At 42.3% G+C, this 18,717-nt stretch overlaps 1 protein-coding gene across 2 annotated transcripts in view; it reads right to left on the bottom strand.

Annotated features, from left to right (window-relative positions):
* Nucleotides 1–18,717, bottom strand: part of CDH4 (cadherin 4) — a 459,703-nt gene that overhangs the window by 65,778 nt on the left and 375,208 nt on the right. For both annotated transcript variants that reach the window (XM_086474518.1, XM_086474517.1), the window contains exon 7: nucleotides 12,434–12,606. In XM_086474518.1, the coding sequence (XP_086330644.1) occupies nucleotides 12,434–12,606 (173 nt within the window). The remainder of the gene's footprint in view (nucleotides 1–12,433; nucleotides 12,607–18,717) is intronic.

Genomic DNA, 18,717 nt, shown 5'->3' with positions numbered 1-18,717 from the left:
AAGACCAATATCAATGTGGTATTTTTTGCAGCTATTAAAATAAAAACGTTCATTCTCTCCAGACTTTGTTCTGCTTGGTAATTACAATTTTAAAAAGTATTATTTTGTTCTAATCTGGGTGTGGGAAATTTTTGTGAGCCATTTCCTGCCTAATCAGGATTATCTACATAAATGATTGCTGATGCCTCAATTTCTACTCACACGGATATAGCTGAGAGATTCTCCAGCTCTCTAGTTTGGGGGTTCACAGAAATGTTGCCATGGTGAAAGGAGGTGCAGGTGGGCCACCTACCCAAAGGTCCATCCAATGTCCTGAAGGTTTCCCTAGTCTTCAAGCTATTTTACTAGCACTAGTGAAGTTTGCTCACGGAAATCAGTTTAGATATGTCTATATGTGCCGTGGTCAGGGCAGTGATGGCTCTGCAAACAGCTGATATGTTGAAGCCTCACAGTCACTCAGTGCCTCTCCAGCACACGCTGATGGAAGCTGCCTCTGCTTCTCATCCGCAGGGCAGATTTTCTGATAGTGAGGAGGACCTGTTACCCTTCCAGACTTTCTCTTTATGCTCAAACATGCATTCATTCAAGCCACATCTAGCTGCTGATTTACAAGCAAATACTGCTCATTACCTTTTCTGTCAAACATCATGTCTTCCGATATCAAACATTAAGGGGGGAAAAATGAACGTAATTTACAAATCTAGAAATGCATTTCCCATCACACTCCTCTGCATTGCCATGGCCACAAAAAGATGGAATCAGCCAAGATGAAAGCATTTTCAGGGCTGAAGTTTAATGGCTAAAATAATTGCAGAAACATACACATCTCCAAAACAAACCACTCCAAGAATGAATAATGCGTGGAGCATCCTCTCATCTACTACTTCACTTCACCTCGGTACAAGCTCCCATGTGAGCAAAACACGTACACTGTATTGTAGGTGTTTCGAACACTGCAGATCTCTATGGCTGGGCCAGCTCCACTCTGCTGCAAGCCAGCTGTGGGGTTTGCACAGTGTTAAAGAGAGAAGGATGCTCCCTTTCTCATCTCTCTGAAGTTCACCTTCAGAAGGTGAAAGCAATGCTTCCTAAGCAGGCATTTTATTTGGCATATGCTTGCTTGGGTGGTATCAAATCCTCCGTTTAGAAAAGCAGATATCTACCAGAAAAGCTTTACTGATTCTACAAGAGTCACTCGCTATTGACTTACAAACCCTGCTTCTCATCCTCAGGCAGCAGAAATCAGCCTGGCCACTTTGCCCCTGTTTGAGTATCTGCCCAAACCTTTAACTATTAAAACGAGACTCATCTCATAAACTGAGATGAATTCCATGTTCATATGAATGTGAAACTGCAATCTATTTATTTTTTTCAGAGCTGTATAAATTAAGACTGGAAAGGCCAACTTATTGAATGTCTGGATAGTGTGAGTCACCGCATTTTTATCCAATTAGTTCCCCTTCTAAATTTTAGCCAGCAGATTTGAGGTCACTTCGTATGTGACCTGTTTACTTTAACTGAAAACTACATTTATTTTTCTAGAAAGACATTTGGAACAGAAAGCATTTTAAGTGCAAAAAATGAATAGTGTGAATAAAACATCATTGTACTGACACATACTCTACTTAATAAGGATTTCTTACACTAAATCCCCAGATTTTTTTCAAAAATTGGAATAACAGAAAAACAATGAAAGGAAAATATTTAGCCTAAATATTAGGAGAAGAAATAGTGAGGTTACCACGACAAAAGAGCAAACTGTCTCACTGCTCTGCTACTACAAGCTCCTAGATGCTTTAACGTGCAATTCGTGGAAAAAACCCCAGCTCCTTCCTGCCTGCTCATGACACCTTGCTGGCCTTACCCAAGAGACCCTCTCTCAACATGTAGTGAAGGGAGAATATCCCAAACCTTGGTACCTGACGTTGTGATTATTTATAGCCAGTCTAGCGAGGCTTGGAAGTGTCTAATAAGAACAGTTGTTCTCCCCTTCAAAAAGCCACCTTCTGACACCTTTTTGGATACTAATTAGTACAGAACTCAAGGAATTAGACAGTATTCATGGCGCAGAATAGCAAACTCCCACATTTTTGTCCCTGTGCACACATTTCTGCCTTTTTGAAAGTATTACATCCCCAGAAATTCCATACTCCACGATCCTGACACTGTTCCAAAGCTCTGATGAGATGTACCATAAAGACACTAGATATATCACCATTTAAATTATATTTTACAGAGCACATAATAGTCTTTCTGTTGTTTACAGTGATGGCTTACTATTCTAAGAACACTTTCAGAATAGAAGGCTGTGTATCTGTTCTTCTGATAGTTACATTCCTCTGCATTTAAGCTGCCTTTTTCCTATGCTCTGTTAAGAAAAATAGTTGCTGCAGACAGAAACATCCTGTAAACTCATTCATGCTCTGGTAAAGGTGTCGAAGATAATATTTTAGTAAGAAATGTAGCCAAAGAAACTTACAGGAATGGGTTGTGATACCAAAAAACCCACTGCTAAGTCTAGGAAGAAAGAGTTAACAAAGTCTCTCTTTAAAATGCTAATAACAGACAATGGTCTGTGGATAAGTTAATTAGTGGAGCCAGCTTGTGTTTAATTATTTCACTTGACCTGGTGCAGATTTAGACAATAATCCCTTTAGAGAGGGGAAGGGGCTGCTGGAAAGTACGTGATGTACCAGAAGAAAAACTTTAAATCTGCCTGAGTTGAGCAGGTAGTCTTCTATCTAAAATTGGAATGATACACTATTCTCCACTGTAAGACGAGCTCAAATGGAAAAAGAAATGCAGGTCTGAACCAGACAGATTATGCTAAGGACCTGGTGAGCTTTCCACTCCGATACTTAACTTCCACACCCCCACCCCCCCAATTCAGCTGGGATTTTACTATTGAATAATGTATAAGTCAACCCACTGTAGTCAGAGGTGGGATTTCACGAGCAACTTGAAACAAGTGCAGCCAGACTGTACCAGGACTCTCTGAACATCCTAAAATGTGTGTGAAGAAAGAAAAAGGTCTATAGACTACTAGTATATGAGGAATTTTCTTATAGGAGAGGCTCTGAAGATTTCCACGTTTTAAAAAAAGAGAATGGATTAGGCTGGGCTGGATATCAGTCCTATTCTTGCTCAGACTCTATAATCGGATCCAATTAAACTCAAAGGTTTGTTTTATCTGAATAGGTCAACCCCAAATCATGTAGCTTTTCAATTTGGTAACATATCTTCAATAGCTTGCCCAAATATGAATAAGAAGTCATTACAGTTTAACATGTGAATCAGTACAATCTCCTCCAGAGGCTATAGCATCTAAACGCTAGCAATACTCAAAGCAAGTACTGTGTCCTGTTACCTGGACTACCGCAACCAGCTCTGGAGTCCTCAGCACAGGAAAGACATGGACCTGCTGGAGCAGGTCCAGAGGAGAGCCATAAAAATGATCAGAGGGATGGAACACCTCTCCTACGAGGACAGGCTGAGACAGTTGGGGTTGTTTAGCCTGGAGAAGAGAAGGCTCCAGGAAGAACATGTTGCAGCCTTTCAGTACTTAAAGGGGGCCTACAAAAAAGATGGGGACAAAGGTTTTAGCAGGGCCCGTTGCAATAGGACAAGGGGTAATGGTTTTAAACTAAAAGAGAGTAGATTGAGACTGGATATAAGGAAGGAATTTTTTACAACGGGGGTGGTGAAACACTGGCACAGGCTGCCCAGAGAGGTGGTAGAAGCCCCATCCCTGGAAACATTCAAGGTCAGGTTGGACGGGGCTCTGAGCAGCCTGGTCTAGTTAAAGATGTCCCCGCTCACTGCAGGATAGGCTGGACTAGATGATCCTTGGAGGTCCCTTCCAACCCAAACTACTCTATGATTCTATGAAGCCAGGTGTATAGAAGAGAGTCTAATCCAAATAGAAAAAAAAAAAAAATAAATTGGGGAGCTACTCTGGTGAGCAGTAATAGCTCCATATGCACTGTCTGAGTGTGAGGCAACTCCTCGTTTCAGACAAAGGATAGGACTCATTCTTGGTGAAATCAGCTCCATGGGAGATATAAACTGGCTGTAGGTTTACTTTTATACATGGGTTCTCTCTGTTCTGTGGTTAAAGCATCCTTCTGTGCACATCTTCACAGGAACTCCAACTGAAAAACTTCAGAGAACAACCAGACCGATAAAAGCCGCAGCATTGCTCTGTTTGATCCTCTTTATTAAAAACATAATTTGATGGGGAATGAAATGCCCTCAGACAGGAGCAAGGCCAAGACAAATGCAAGCCGTGTGCGGCAGATATTGCAAGCCGTGTGTGGCTTGTCAGATATTTATTGAAGAGAAGCGCTGTGGTGCCGAGGTGGGCTCCTCATCAGCTCCTCTGACAGCTACATTTCACTGGAGCCCAGGGATTGTCAGCCTCATCAGGAAAGATGAAGCCACCTCAGCAACTGGTCTGTAAATGTGAAGCCAACTTCTCAAGAGGATCGTCACGGCCATGAAATCACGGGTCCTTCCTCGCCCCTCACAAACAGCTCTGACGCTCTCTTCCTTCAAAGGGCAAGAAGAGTGGCAAAGAAGACACAGTGTGTCCCAGTCGTGAATAAGGCACACTGGCAATGCCAACAAGAAGGCAAAGAATTACTGAAGACATGTTCAAAATTAGCATAAAAAAATCAGTAGGACTGCTTTTCCTGGCAACAGGTTGACCGTGATTTTCTGACTCCCAAAGTGTTTATGTTGCATAGACTGAAATAATGGGAAGAGCGTCATAAGGTTTCATGGAAACTATCAGACTGAGCAGCTTGCTTAACCAAACAGGCTCTGCTCTGCCATGTTTTTTCCAGAGTGTGCAAAGTGCTCCTTCCCCAAAAGCAGAGGTATCAAGGATTAAATAGCACACATCTGTTGGCCAAGGATTAGCAGTGCAGGTGGCCATAAAACATGCCCTGCCTGTCCAGGCAGGATGACTAAATACATATTGCACTCTCTTACTTCCTTCATTAGTGTTTCTCTTTGCTTGTCAATGTTATTAAGTTCCTAAACCCCCCAGTGATGATTGGGCCATTAGTGTCTAAGCAGAGAGAGGATAATGAGTGAATGTGTGCGGATGAAACCACAGCTAGGCTGAGCTCACACCACTCACATTCAAACTCTGCCAACAGAACATCACAGTTTGTGTAACCAGTTGGTCTCCAGCCTGTTGTATTTGAGTTCTGATCATCTTGCTGTCTTTTTATTGGACTCCCACAGGTTCCAAGCTATTTACCAGCCTCTTCTCTTGGAAAGCTCTTTTGTTCTTTAAAAGTTTCTTCTGTCATCTCCAAATACTATTTTTTTTTAGTGAAACACATACTCATGCTATTCTCTTCCAAGGCCCACAGCTCAGAGCCCTTTCTCTGTTAGTCTTACAATTCTACCCATCTATCAGATTTTTAGCAAGGAAAAATAATTAAAAAAAACCTTTCCATACACACGAGCTCTAAAACCTCGTGTTTAATGAGTTGTAGCAATCACGAAGAAGACCAAAAGGTACAGATGATTCTGGAAACACCCACCAGAAAGACACACAGCCACTCCTATTCGAAAACTGCAAACAGGGAGCAATATTCTCTCCAGGTACCGCAACAAGGCTTCAAAGCCACATTAAAACAAATGGCATTATTTCTATGGCGAGGCTTTGCTCACATCTTTCCCACCCTGCAATAAGGGCTACTGAGGAATCCATTAAGCAATGCTGGACCAACAGTGCTCAGAGCAGATTCAAGCCCTCCCCATCTGCTAAAATCTGGTGTCTCAAATGACTACAAGTGGCCCTCCATTGGGTGCACGACGCATTTCCAAAGGCACTAAATGGGGTTCGTAAAATGAACTTTCTTCACTGATGAGTGGTAGTGCTCCTCATCATAATTTGCTGAAAAAGGTCATTCTTGTCTGTAACAAGAAAAAGAAATGCATGCTGGAATGATGGAGCAAGCTCAAATCAGTCCTACCTACAATGTAGAAACATAAACCAGAATCGAGCATAAATCTACTGGCTAAATTCAGCTTATGGCTAATCAGCTCTTCCTTTGACAGGATATGCTGCTGTGGAAATGGGATAATTTTATAACTGAATAATTTAACCAGTTTTATCTTTAAGTAATGATTTCAAGCATATTAATATATAAAGCATCAGTATTTACATTTTTGCTACATGGACCTGAAAAATTACAAGGTATTGGGAATAACACAGTATTCAGTGATAAATGACATTTATAGAGAGGTTTTCATCCCCTAGAATGACTTTGTGCTCCACAAATCCCTGGGATGGTGTGTGGCAGCCACACAGACAGCGAGGGCAGAGCCTGCTGTGCGACAGGGCTGAGGAGAACTGCTTCTCAATAGCGAAGGGAAGCTCCTCTGGAAATATTAACGCCAAGGCCAGAAGGGACAAGTAAAACCAGATCCTGACCTGCTGTGCAGAGGATGCTGTAGTATTTTACCTGCTTACCTCTGTTAAGACTCCAGGAGTTTATGACTGGCTTGAAGACACTTTCCACAAACACTTCCAATCGTTATTTGAATGCTGTGGGAAGTGGAAAAGCCACCTACCCTTGGAGGTCTGTTACAGCCCTTCATCACCTCAGTCAATGGAAAACACTTTGGGAGCCTGCAAGACTGGAAGCTAAATACAAGGGCTTGTAGTCCAAATTCATAGAGATGCATGTGCCTCACTGGCAAAATAATTACTGATCTCTTAGTCTTGTTCTCACCCTGTGAATTCAGCTCCAGATGCATCTTTCTGCACATGTTTTAATGCACTGACATGGAAACTTCATCTTTAAAAGCAAGATACTCGTGGCTCAGCAGAATCTAACAACCTTGGTTTAATTCTTCTCTGGAAAAAATAATGTAGAGAACATGAAAACCAGAATCCCTCTCACTTTAAATAACTCCTGCAATAGATACAGATAGCAAACATGGTGCATGCTAGATTGTGCCTGTCAGAAGGAGACATCCTCTTACCAATCTTGCACTAGTCCTCCCTTGGAGATGGCTAATTTGAGCAAGGAAAATGGGAAACGGAACCTGTTAGGATGCAGTCAAGCCATTTAGATGTCACTTTCCTTCATTCTTCCTATTTTGTCAGTATACATACATGACTGATAATCTGCACAGATTCACTCATATTATCACTCGTACCTTGTTGAGTTCCTTCAGCCTCACGCTGCAGCAGATGTTCCTCCAGCCCAGCTCAGAGGAGGAGGCGCAGCTTTGCAGTTTGTTGCATTGATATGCAGTGAGGGGAAATAATTAACACAAGCAACAACAATTTAGGACAGAATGAATTCCTTTTGTTATATTCCAGGGGTGGAAAAAGAATTGAAAGCTGCTGGACTCTCCTGTCAGAGGAAGGTTTCCTGGTACAGAAAGCAAGGCTCAGCCTGTCTTACCTGTTGGCTACACTTAGAGTATCGGCTGGCTGGAAGAGACAAACCCAGATTAAAACCACTGTATCTGGGTAATCTCAAACCAGTGGATTGCTATCTATGGGACTGTTTTGCTAAGGGTGAATTATAGCGGTCTCAATGGCTAAACTAATTCCTATCACCACAGCAATGCCTTGTTTACTCCCGGCCAACATCTGAAATGAAGTAACAAGGAGGTTTTGAAAAGCTGCTGCAATGACCTGGAGATAAATGTATCCAAAATAGTTTCTACAGATGGTAAAAAAACAATCCCCACTTAGTTTCTGGAGGAGCAGAGTACTGTTGGTTTTTTTTTTAATTTTTTTTAACATAACATTTCAAATTTCTCCTCTATCAGAAATGTCTAGTTGCACTAAAACCAGCGTTGGAAAAGAAATCAACTGTCTCTGCTAATAAGAAGAACTTTTCCTCTTCCTCACAAAGATCCTGCCATTTCATTCATAAATAAAATAAGCCACTAACTCAGTTGTTGGCAGGCTCTCCCTTTTATCTTTCACTCACTTGAGAAAGACTAGCAACATCATGTTTTCGGAAAGCCAAGTGTAGTAATCATAGAATCGGATTTCATGTATTTTTAAAAGCATTTGCAGCAGCAGAGCTCCAATCACTTTTAAAAGAAATATAAACATATAGAAATTCGGAAGAAGCTACTCAGAGCTCCTGACTTTCTTCATTCCTTCAACACGAGATGAATGTGCTGGAAAGGGACTCGTTTCTAAAGGAGATCTCAAAAAGTTAGCACCATTACACTACAAGCACCGTAAAGCCAAAATACTTATTATCTCAAATAAGCCTGGATGACATTTGAGATGTCTCGACATTTATTGCCCTGCCAGCAGAGTATGGGATCAACCAGCTCCTTTTCTCTCATTTCTTTTTTTTTCTTTCCTCCTGCTTGCTCAAAGTCCATGTTCATAAAATATTTAGGGGGAGATATTCAGAGGATGATATTGCCTATACTATAGCCCCAGTGCAGGTTTACTGTGCTACTGAGACAGATATTCTGCCACCAGAGAAATCAAAAGAGTTGATGGGGTTGATTTACTGCACCAGGAGCTCCCTGTCAGACTGACAGTCTGGGCTCGATCCTTGCCTGGGACACCAGTGTGAGCGGCAGTCGACAAAATGAGCTAACACACGGAACAGATCTGCTCCCTTTTGCATGGTTATAAGGAGAAATGTTACTTTTCAGAACGGAAAACAGAAATAGGAAAGTTCTGCCTGTTTCTGAGCTGCAGCTAGGGACAGCTGACCCTTTCTTACCTCTTGTTATTTTCTTCCCAGTGGAAAAAAAAACCAGTGAAATCTGGAATTCAGATGCACTGCTAAATTAAGCTATCAGTTGGGCAGCATCCCCTACTAGTACCACCCATTTCTACAGCAGCCTGCCATAAATTAAATAAGCTAGCACGGTCCCCTCCTACCCCCTGAACTTTGATACAGCCTGTCCATCTCATGTGTTCGTATCCTCCCCTATTAATCCACATGTTTTGTGCTCCCACCACTATTTGATCTTTCCCTCCTAGTTTCATTAAATCAGCTGCAGATTTCCTACGTTGCCCTGATGTTTTCGTGTATTAGAGCAAGTATCTGCTTTTAACCTTTTCATCTAAGCCTGGCTGTCTGAATGTAGTTTTGAACCTTGGGCACACTCTAAATCCCCATCATTTTCCCTATTAGTTCAAGGGATAGATGTTCCTTTGTTCCACCTTTGGCATTTCTCACCCTTAGGCATCCAGGAGCTTAAATCAGGCTGTTGCTAAACTGTCCTCCTTTAATAATTTTATGAAGTGCAGTCCAATTATCTTTATCTTCCTTGGGGATCCATTCAATTAAGCACAGTCATAATGAGTGAATGGACATAGAGCATTGTAACCATATTTACATCCAGATTAATGGGAACCAGGTAAGATAACTTTAAAGCCATCAATATTTTAATACCTCGGCTTTTCATTTTGCTATCTTCAGTGTCAGACACATTGAGAAAGACCAGCACAATTTGAGAGGCTGAGTTTTTAATTTCCTCCTTGGTTTGTGAAAATGATGGTTTAGAAACAGCAGCAAAGTACATTAATTTATCTTAAAATAGGTTTCTTGCAGGTTAACCAAAACACTTCTCACGACATAAAACAGGCTAGAAGGCTTCGTCCGGTTTCTTGAACATGTCATGAATTGAAGGTAATGTGAGAAATGAGTAAAGAACCAAAATTTCAGTGGGGATGCCGAGAGCATCAGGAAGTCTCATTTAATGAGCAGGCAACAGAAATGCCGAGCTAGGAACACCAGTTATGAAGTGACTTCTCTCCCCTCTGAAAGACAAATGCTGGATCTGGAACATGGACTTGTCTCTCAGGTAGGGAACAGCTTTGACAGTTATTTTTTGTGCCTGCTTTGAGGTGCCTCTGCATCGCAGGAGCAAGGTAGAAGGGTCCAACAGAGTCTGAAAACCTGGTTCTGTTTCAACACGGCTTAACATAACAGCGTCATAGGCACTGATAAGTGTGTCAATAAGCATTTGGAGAAATAACTGGTATCCAGGGAATTTATCTTGGTTGTAATAGTTTCAGCTGAATAGGTCAGATTTGTTAACATTTTAATTTACACAAATCTGCATTCCAAATACTGCTCCTCAGCTTCTTTTCCTAACAACAAGAAAATGTCAGCAGCAAAACCAAATTTACTCCTCTAATAGCTTTCTCAAGATTTCAGGAAAAACAAACAAAAACAAAAAAACAATCTGTGGTACAGCTATGGGAGTGCTTAAACACACTTTTCAATTTAGACCTAATACAATTTTATGTTAATAAACCAGAAACTTTTGCCGATTCCATATGTAATCCTGAAATGCAGCAGAGTGTGCTGGGAATAAGCGTATCCCATGGCTTCAGGGCAGCCCCCAGGATTGTGCCCAAAGCTGGTTGTTCTGCCTCAATCCAAGTGTCCCTTGCCCAACCTGGTACTCAGTTTGGGACACTCCACATCGTATTTCCATATATAAGGTGCCAGCTCGCCTTGATTTCCCAGACCCAGTGCAACAGGGGAGCTAACATGAAGCACATGGTTCGTCTGCAAGTTTTTAAAATACCTGAGACGCAATGAGATAAATCTGAAAAAAGACGACTGCTCTGCCTTATCATTTCCCCCTAATTATCACCTGACTCTTTTTTCAGCTGATTTGCTGAGATTAAAACCTCCCTCCCACCGAGTTATCCCAATCTATGTCTCCAAAATTAATATAAGCCGACAACCTTTCTCTACCCATAAAGCCCTACATTAAAATGCTGGCCCCTACTGATGTCAAGGGGGCAATAATAGTTCTGTCATTTCCATAAAATCAGCATTTTCCTGCCAGAATTCAGATGCCTCCTCTGAGTACTCTGCCACCATCCCCCCAAGGGCTGCCAGCAATCTCTACAGCACTTGTTTCTCCTCTTCGACTGCAAGCACGCTGCAGGCTTCAGCATTGCCTAGGATAATCTACCTGCTTAAGATTCAGCTAACTTTCCAGTTCTCTAAATAAAAAGAGCAGGGAAAGGTCAAATCTGCCCTAGGTTTGTGCTTGCGAAGTCTGCCACGTCAGGTGGGAAGGAACAGGCCCTGGTGCTCCTCCCTGCTCCCCCAGCTCTGCTTCTTGTCTTCACATCTGGAAAGCTCCCCACTCACCCGACCTTCTCCTTGGAAAGCTGTTTCACACAGCACCTACCCCCGGGTCGGCTCGCCCTGAAACTGTGCCTTGGGCAAGCCCCAAATCTGTGCCGTTCCCAGCCAGCAGCACCCGTCCCCGTGCTGGTCCCACCGGCTGCCCTGGGGCACTTCGCTTGCTGCTGAGCTGCTGCCGGTGCTTTTATCCACTCTCGGCAGAGGCTCTGCAGCCGCATTCGGAATTCCTCCCAAAGCTGCTGTGCCGCTCTGAAGCAAAACAGGGGCCCCAGACACGTGAATGAAACAGGCTCCCGTTTGCTCCATCCCTGCCATCAGTCACAGGAGAGGAATGGAGAACAAAACCAGTTTCTGGTGCCTTCTCTCAGAAATGCAGCACTCTGGGCTCTCTCAAAATGGATTTCACCAGACTTATTATCTCTGGAGGCTGCCTGAACCTAAGCATCTGAGCCTAAGACTATGTAGGTCCTTACTTTCGTATTTGTCGCATAACCATACCATCTGTGGCTGGTTGCTCAATGAACAAATGATCCTTCCCATCATTTAGTTCATGGAGACCTCCTAACTGCATTGGACAGGTGACACTCCATGAACCACACAGTTCAATGAGGAAAAAAACACTGAACTTAAGTTCTGGGGTTCTCTCTCTTCACACCCATTGACCCCTGTCCCCTTTTTCTTCAGTCACTCCCACCCACCACTGATGCTACATTGATTTTTGTTTAATGTGTGAGGTATAAATGCTTTGTCCTTGAGCTATACTCAAAATTAGAGAAGGCAGAGCTCTGAAAATCACACTATATAGCTTACGCTGGCGGAGCATGTTTTTGTCAGTAAAAGTGACACAAGGATGCCATCATGAAACATGCAAAGTGTGTTGAGTACAGGCTGTGTAGCTGCTTCCAAAGATAACATGTGAAGAACAAGCAAGATAGGTCTAGAAAGGGCTACAGATGTCTGACACTTTATTTGTCCCCCAACAGTACGGGGACAAATGCCAGCTTATTCATCACCCCACTCCTTCTGGAGTATTTTCTACATCTTTGAGTTGTACAAGTTTACGCACGGAAAATATCAGCTTCACAAGTTTGAAGATTCTCCCAGTGTTTCATTGACTGATATGGATTAAGACAAAAATATCACATCAAAGCCGTGATGCCCCACACTTGCTGCAGAAGCAAAGACCACGATCTCCACATCACAGCTCAAACTTTTAGAGGCTTAGTATTCAAGACAAGGTTTTGGCTTTGCAAGTCAGCAGCCCTCAACAACAGGAAACCTGGTACGATGGCTTTTAAACTCACCTCTCTGTCAAGTCCAGCAGCTACAGTGACAATGTCTCCCGTCTCACTGTTAATAGTAAACATATTTTGCGATGGGCTCTGTGGAGTCTGAGTCACGATTCGGTATCTCACCATCCCGTTCGCTGTAGTACTATCATCCGCATCATTTGCTGTCACTGTCATCACGTAGGTACCTTGGAACAAGAGAAGACGAAATATCAGGACCATCTCATTGCAGAGCAGACTGCCGTCCCGTCGACTCGGAGTCACGCATTTTACTCAGAAGTGCTACAGCGTCGACATCCCATTTCAATCCAGCCGGCTAGGCAAGGCGAGGATTATGAAAATAGCCACACTGCTGAGACTAGATGATCTGTAAGGATACTGATTACACATAACTGGTATGTAGCGAGAAGTCATATGAGGATATCTATGATTAACTTCTAATTCTTTCAGTGATTGTAAGTTTTAGGGCAGCATCTTTTTGTCCTGCAATTTCATATAGATTCTCACAGGAGATATTTTTTTTTCCATCCAATCACTGCATTCACATGCATTCAGAAGTAGAGCTTAATAGTGGAAAGTCCATCAGACTTCTCAGCAGCTTCAGAAGGATCCCATCAACATGCCCATGCCCAGTGCAAGAAGCAACTGCCTGCTGCCTCCAGTTCTTGGAGAAACATCTCCTTTCTGGAGAAAAAAAAAAAACATTTCTGCAGAGCAAATGGAACAGCTGCTGCCCAGCAGGACAGAAAATCAATGATTCGGTATGTGTGGCCAGCGATGTATTGAATCATTGGTTTGTTTCTTGCTAATCACCAGTGTCTTCATTTGCCTTGCAAAAAACAATCCCTACTTTCTAGATACTGTTGGGAGTGCACTGATGCACCGACAGGCTCATTATCACCGGAGTTTGGCAGCAGGGCGTTTTGCTAAAGTGGGAAATTATCATTATGAGGGTAAAAGATGTTACTTGATTGGATGGACTCCTGCAGCTGCATGGTCCTGTGACCCCCCAGAGCTCATAGGCCCCAGCTTTACTCTTGTTATATAGGTAGGAGAGAACATCTAAAAGGGCAGACACATACTGCTTACAAAAAGCAATCTGCAACAGTGAATGAATCTAACGATACGCGACCCAAAAGGCGGAGTGAGAGGCAAAGAGAGACGGGGAAACCAGACATAACCTCATTCAGGGCCCATCAAAACTCAGCAGCATCAACGGAAAGATGGAAGGTATTGCTTGAACACTGCACATTTGGGAACTCTGAACAGGATGAACCAACTTACGAGCCTGCTGTGTTGGAGGAGACGCAAAGCGGTCCCAACAAGAACCTGAGCTGATTCAAGATGGAGCCACACACTGTTTTACAAAAAGAGCTGAGTTTGTTCTGCCCACTTGGTTAGATGTGAGGCACTGGCAAACTCGAGGACAGGTGGCTACATCAACATTCCACCATGTCTCACGCAAAAAGACCAGACCCCCAGCTCGGTCACAAAGCTACCAAGCTTCTAGTTCAGAGAAAGCGGAGCTGGAGGGCTTGCATCTGTTTGCAAGAGAGTTTAAAAACATAGCCCATGCTCTAAAATGGGCAGATCTACCAGTGGCTGCAGCATGCCCATCTTTTGTAGCCTGTCTTTAAGCCACTCAGCACATAGGCAACCCCCCCAGTATGTTCCCCAACTTTGGGAAAACAACATTTCTCAGTATTAGCAAGAAGTGGCCTCTAATTTTGTATTTTTGCACTGTGGAAAGTGCTTTGCTGATCTCCTTCCGTCTAGCTCAATCAGGCTCTTTTTGTTCTCTGTGGTGATACATATTCCTGTGAGTTTTCTTAGTTCAATAAGAATTATAGATTAAAAAATAAATGAATGTGTAAAGCAAATTCTAATGATGAATACATTCCTATCCTTCTGCAATAATCCTGATTCACATTTATGAAATGAAAACAAACTATTCAACAACTTTAACATTTTTCCGATCAATAAACTTCAGGAGAGCGAAGGAACACAGAATTGAAACAAGGCTGTGCAAGCAATGAGTTTTCTCCTTTCTCTTCAAGCATTCTTTTTTCGCTCTTTTGCAAAACCAGTTATCACGAGACAACCGATACAAATAAAGAAGCCAACCCTTAGATAAGTACAGGGGAAACGTACAGGAGAAATTTAAATAGGAAATATGCTGAATGAGATGTTTGATTTGGAATTTATGTTATCTTAATGCATTCTATACTGAAAATATCTCTGACCAGAATGTCAAAACCTGGGGCTAATGAAAACAGGAGTGGAAAAGGAAAACAGAATGTATTTTAGGACACGTGCAGTCTTAGGACATACTCCAAAAAAACAGGCGGTATTTCGTGATTTACTTCTAGAAACAGCTCAGAAAGGAAAGTTATTTGGGTTACTAGGTTCAGACAAGGGCACCCCTCACCTGGGATCTCTCAGACTGCACTGCAGTTTCCAAAATAAACCAGGATGTGTGCAAGACAGTGGGTTCCCAGCTCAGCAGGGGAACCCAACAGCCTGCAGCTGTGGTGGGCATGGGGTGAATTATACTGTGGATGTTGTATGTGGATGTGTATGTAGGTCTCCTTCACTCTTTCCCTGACCTTTTTGCTTCTTTCCTGCAGTGTAGTATTGGACTGAGCACATCTGCTCTAGAAAAAAGGACTATTTCAACAGCATTTGACCTACATCCCCATAAAGGGAGATGGGACTGGACAAATGTCTCTAAAGTCATGAACTGAGCACCAGGGAGCTGTATTTCAAGAGGCAATCTGCTCCCTATCTCGTATCTTTAATTTCGACTACGAAACCCAACCTCCGAGAAAATAAAGAGAGGAACTTGGCATTAATTACTAACTTGTAACTTAATAAAACGTCCTCTGCAAAGGGCCCTGCGTGGCTGCAGCACTCTGCAGTGCACGATGGAATTGCAGCAGTCGCTTCCTTGCCCAGCTCTCCGCGGCTCCCTGGGGCTGCTTGGCTGACCACCGTCTGCTGTAAACCGGCTGCAAATTACATCTTCCTCTCTGCAGTCTGGGTGGTGGCTGATACGTCCGTTCCCGTTCCTGTGCACACACACTTCCTACCTGGCAATTCTGACCCAAGAATAAGAGCGTGACAGCATCTCCTGTGACCCGTGCTGAGGGTGCCACTCCCAGGGGATCAGCTGCTGTAACCTACATCACCGTCTACGTTCCACTCAGTTTTCTATATGTTTAGCCAATCTTTAAGCAAGACATATCCTCTAGATACCTGTGTGCTGCAGTGAATGACATAAACATATATCTGAGTACAAGAGTATTCAACAGAGCGACGTGGATATACACTGCTACAGTGTCTAACATCTTCTGGGTGCTATATAAAGTGTTCCACTATACTAAGATGGCTGGTAATGATTTACCTGCTACAAAAGTAAATAATGTCATGTTTCTGTGTCCTACGCATGGGGATGTATCTTCGTCTACTTTATATCAAGAAAAGGAAATACATCCCCATACCCAGCCCCTATTACTGCACAAATTAGGCAATTATACAGTGGCAGACCGCTCAGTCCTTACACGCTTGAGGACTGAGGTTGGTACTGTCAGGGTTTAAGTGAAAAAGCACAGACTGCCCAATGTGGCCTGCAGGACGCACGTATGCGCTTTGTGGAAATCAAAGTATTAACCACACCACCTTTAAACCCCTATATCCTACCCAAACAGAGCCTGGCAGCAGTTACCAAAGATCAGAACCTCCTCCAAGTCACACTCCAGACCTCCATGCGGTCCTCTGCCATTTTTGGGTCAGACTCTGCCAGTAGGCAGAGACACAAGAGAGGTGTATAAACGGGGCAAGAGGGTCTTTACACTTTCAGTGTGTGAACGAAGCATTAGCTTTATCTTTCTGCTCTGAAGGGCTTGCTCTCAAACCCACTGACAACATTAAACGAATACATGAAGTGCTGAAACTCAGGAATTTGCCCCAATCTGTGCAATGTGTCACACAACGAATACCCAGTCCAGACGGTGTTTGAGATAACTGTATTAAACTACACACCTGGCCTACTAACTCAGGTAGATAACCTGTTGAAAGAAAAACATTTCTCATCAAATAAGGCACATGGTATGTTAAATACAATACCTAACGTAGTACATCATGTCAATATTAAATCAAATTTGTTGCGCGTTGAACAGCTCTTCTGAGAAGTAGATTGAATTATCATGCACAACTAGTGGTGACGAGATTACTGTGCATGAGCTTTCATTAACTAACGTGCCAAGTTCTTATACCACCTGAGTTAAAATTAACGTATGGAATGATGAAGGAGATCTATCAACAAAAGGCAAGACCCCAAGAATCTGCAGCTTCACAATGCATTCCCTTTGATTTCCCAGAGACTGCAAGCTTCTGGATGTTATTTTGTCAAACGAGAGATTTCTGTTTCAACCAGAGGTGGACAAGACACATGAAAGAGACGCTGGAAAGCTCCCCTTATGGAAAATATTCCCATTAGAATAATTAAGCTTTCTACAGGTTAGGCAAAATAACGCGTTATAGAATCTGGGGATGGAAGCAAAGGGAGATAATTTCTACCTATATATTCAGTTTTGCTTATCAGTTTTAAAATTAATTGCATCTGCTTGTAAAAGACTGCAAAAAGATTTTGTTAGGTTCACTAAATCTCCTTCTATCTGTACTTGTTAAGTAAAAAAAGAAGCAAAACAAGAAAGATAGCTGCCCTGTGTATGTATAAGCAGATAAGCACACAGTCGTAAATAAATGTTCCCTCCAAATCACTCTGGAATCTGAGAATCAGCTCAATTCTTTCTAGCTGAGACGGTCCCAAAGCACACCAAGGACTGCTAATTCACATCACGTTGTCTGCAATCTCTGCTCTCCCATCTATGCAACTTCATTTCTCCATAAAGACTGAGCTTTCACGGTTTTAAGGCATATAAAAAATATCTCAGCACAGTTGCTCTCCCAAAGTCTTTGTTACAATTGCTTTATAATTACCATTTTTTTAAGCTGGTTTGATATCCATTAGTTAGATTTAATGCATGTTAAAAGAAAGAGCTAATGGGCACTTATCAGGAATCCAGATTAAAAAAAAAAGGATAAAAAAAACCCTTTCACTTTGCCCTTTGTACCACATACCATTATAAATATACACAATCCTCTTTGTCTACTCATGTGGTATAAACAGAAAAAGCTAAAACTTTGTCCGGTTTTTGCTGATAACGCTGATTCTCGATTCAGCTTTATCTTACAGTTTATGTTTTTTAATGGCTGGTAAATGTTTGCAGAATCATTAAAGGTTGGTTAACCTTCTCAGTCTAATTTTGACCTACAAGATACTTAATTTAATCATGCCCCCATAGAAAAGGATTGAATCATTATGTGCAGACATGTGGTGATGGCCATATTACATTAGATCTTCATTAACCCAAGCTAATAATGGCTTTGTACTAATGGAAACCTCCCCTTCCTCCTAATTTTTTTTTCCCCCAAATTGGAAAGCTCACTTAGTGAATGCTCTGCATCCGATGCTAGATAGAGAGAAGACAATAATTGTTGTTAGGAAGATTAAATACTGACAAGCAGTGTAAAATTTACAATATTTCCTGAAATTTTCCATTCAGAAGAGTTTCCTGATATTAGTTTTCTTCCCCACAGAGGACGGGAATCTTGTGCCCCTACTCACAACAGGAACACTTCACCCTTTAAGTGATTTCATTCATTGCGACAAGGTCTCAGGAACAGAAAGACAGCACGCTAGAAAAGCAAAGATGTCAAAACCAAGTTACAATGAGAAGCATGACAGGATCCTGAAGTCCTCAGAGTACAACTGTACACATAATTACTTGTACACAGCTTCCCTATGTAAAATATGATCTTTCTTACCAATAAACATGCTGAAGCGTGCTTGTGCTACTCGTCTTTTTATTGATCAACAAAACTAAAGAGATTCTTCCATTCCCAACACAGGGAGGGGTGGGAGGGGGCTGTCTCCAGGTACACAGGTTGCAATGCCACTGAGCCATCCCAAGTTAATTTTACTTGCCCTACTTGGGGTACCAGTAGCAGCCTAAATGGCACAGCACTGAGCTCCTCATGGGTGAATTTACCTTGTCAGCAAGTATGAATTCGAGAACGGTATTTGGAGAACTGCTGTAGTGTTAAAGACTAAAACATCTCAGTGAACAAACCTGTATCCTCAAGTTAAAAAAATAAAATGTATTTAATAGGTGTTTTGAAGCACTTTCGCATACCCATTGTTAAGGGTTTCAAATGAAACAATGGGAGCTGACTTA

Source organism: Leptosomus discolor, chromosome 17 (assembly GCF_034619465.1).
Source record: "Leptosomus discolor isolate bLepDis1 chromosome 17, bLepDis1.hap2, whole genome shotgun sequence".
NCBI classification, from domain to species: Eukaryota; Metazoa; Chordata; class Aves; order Leptosomiformes; family Leptosomidae; genus Leptosomus; species Leptosomus discolor.
Note: the sequence above shows the minus strand (reverse complement) of the source record. Positions and strands in the feature narration are given on the sequence as shown.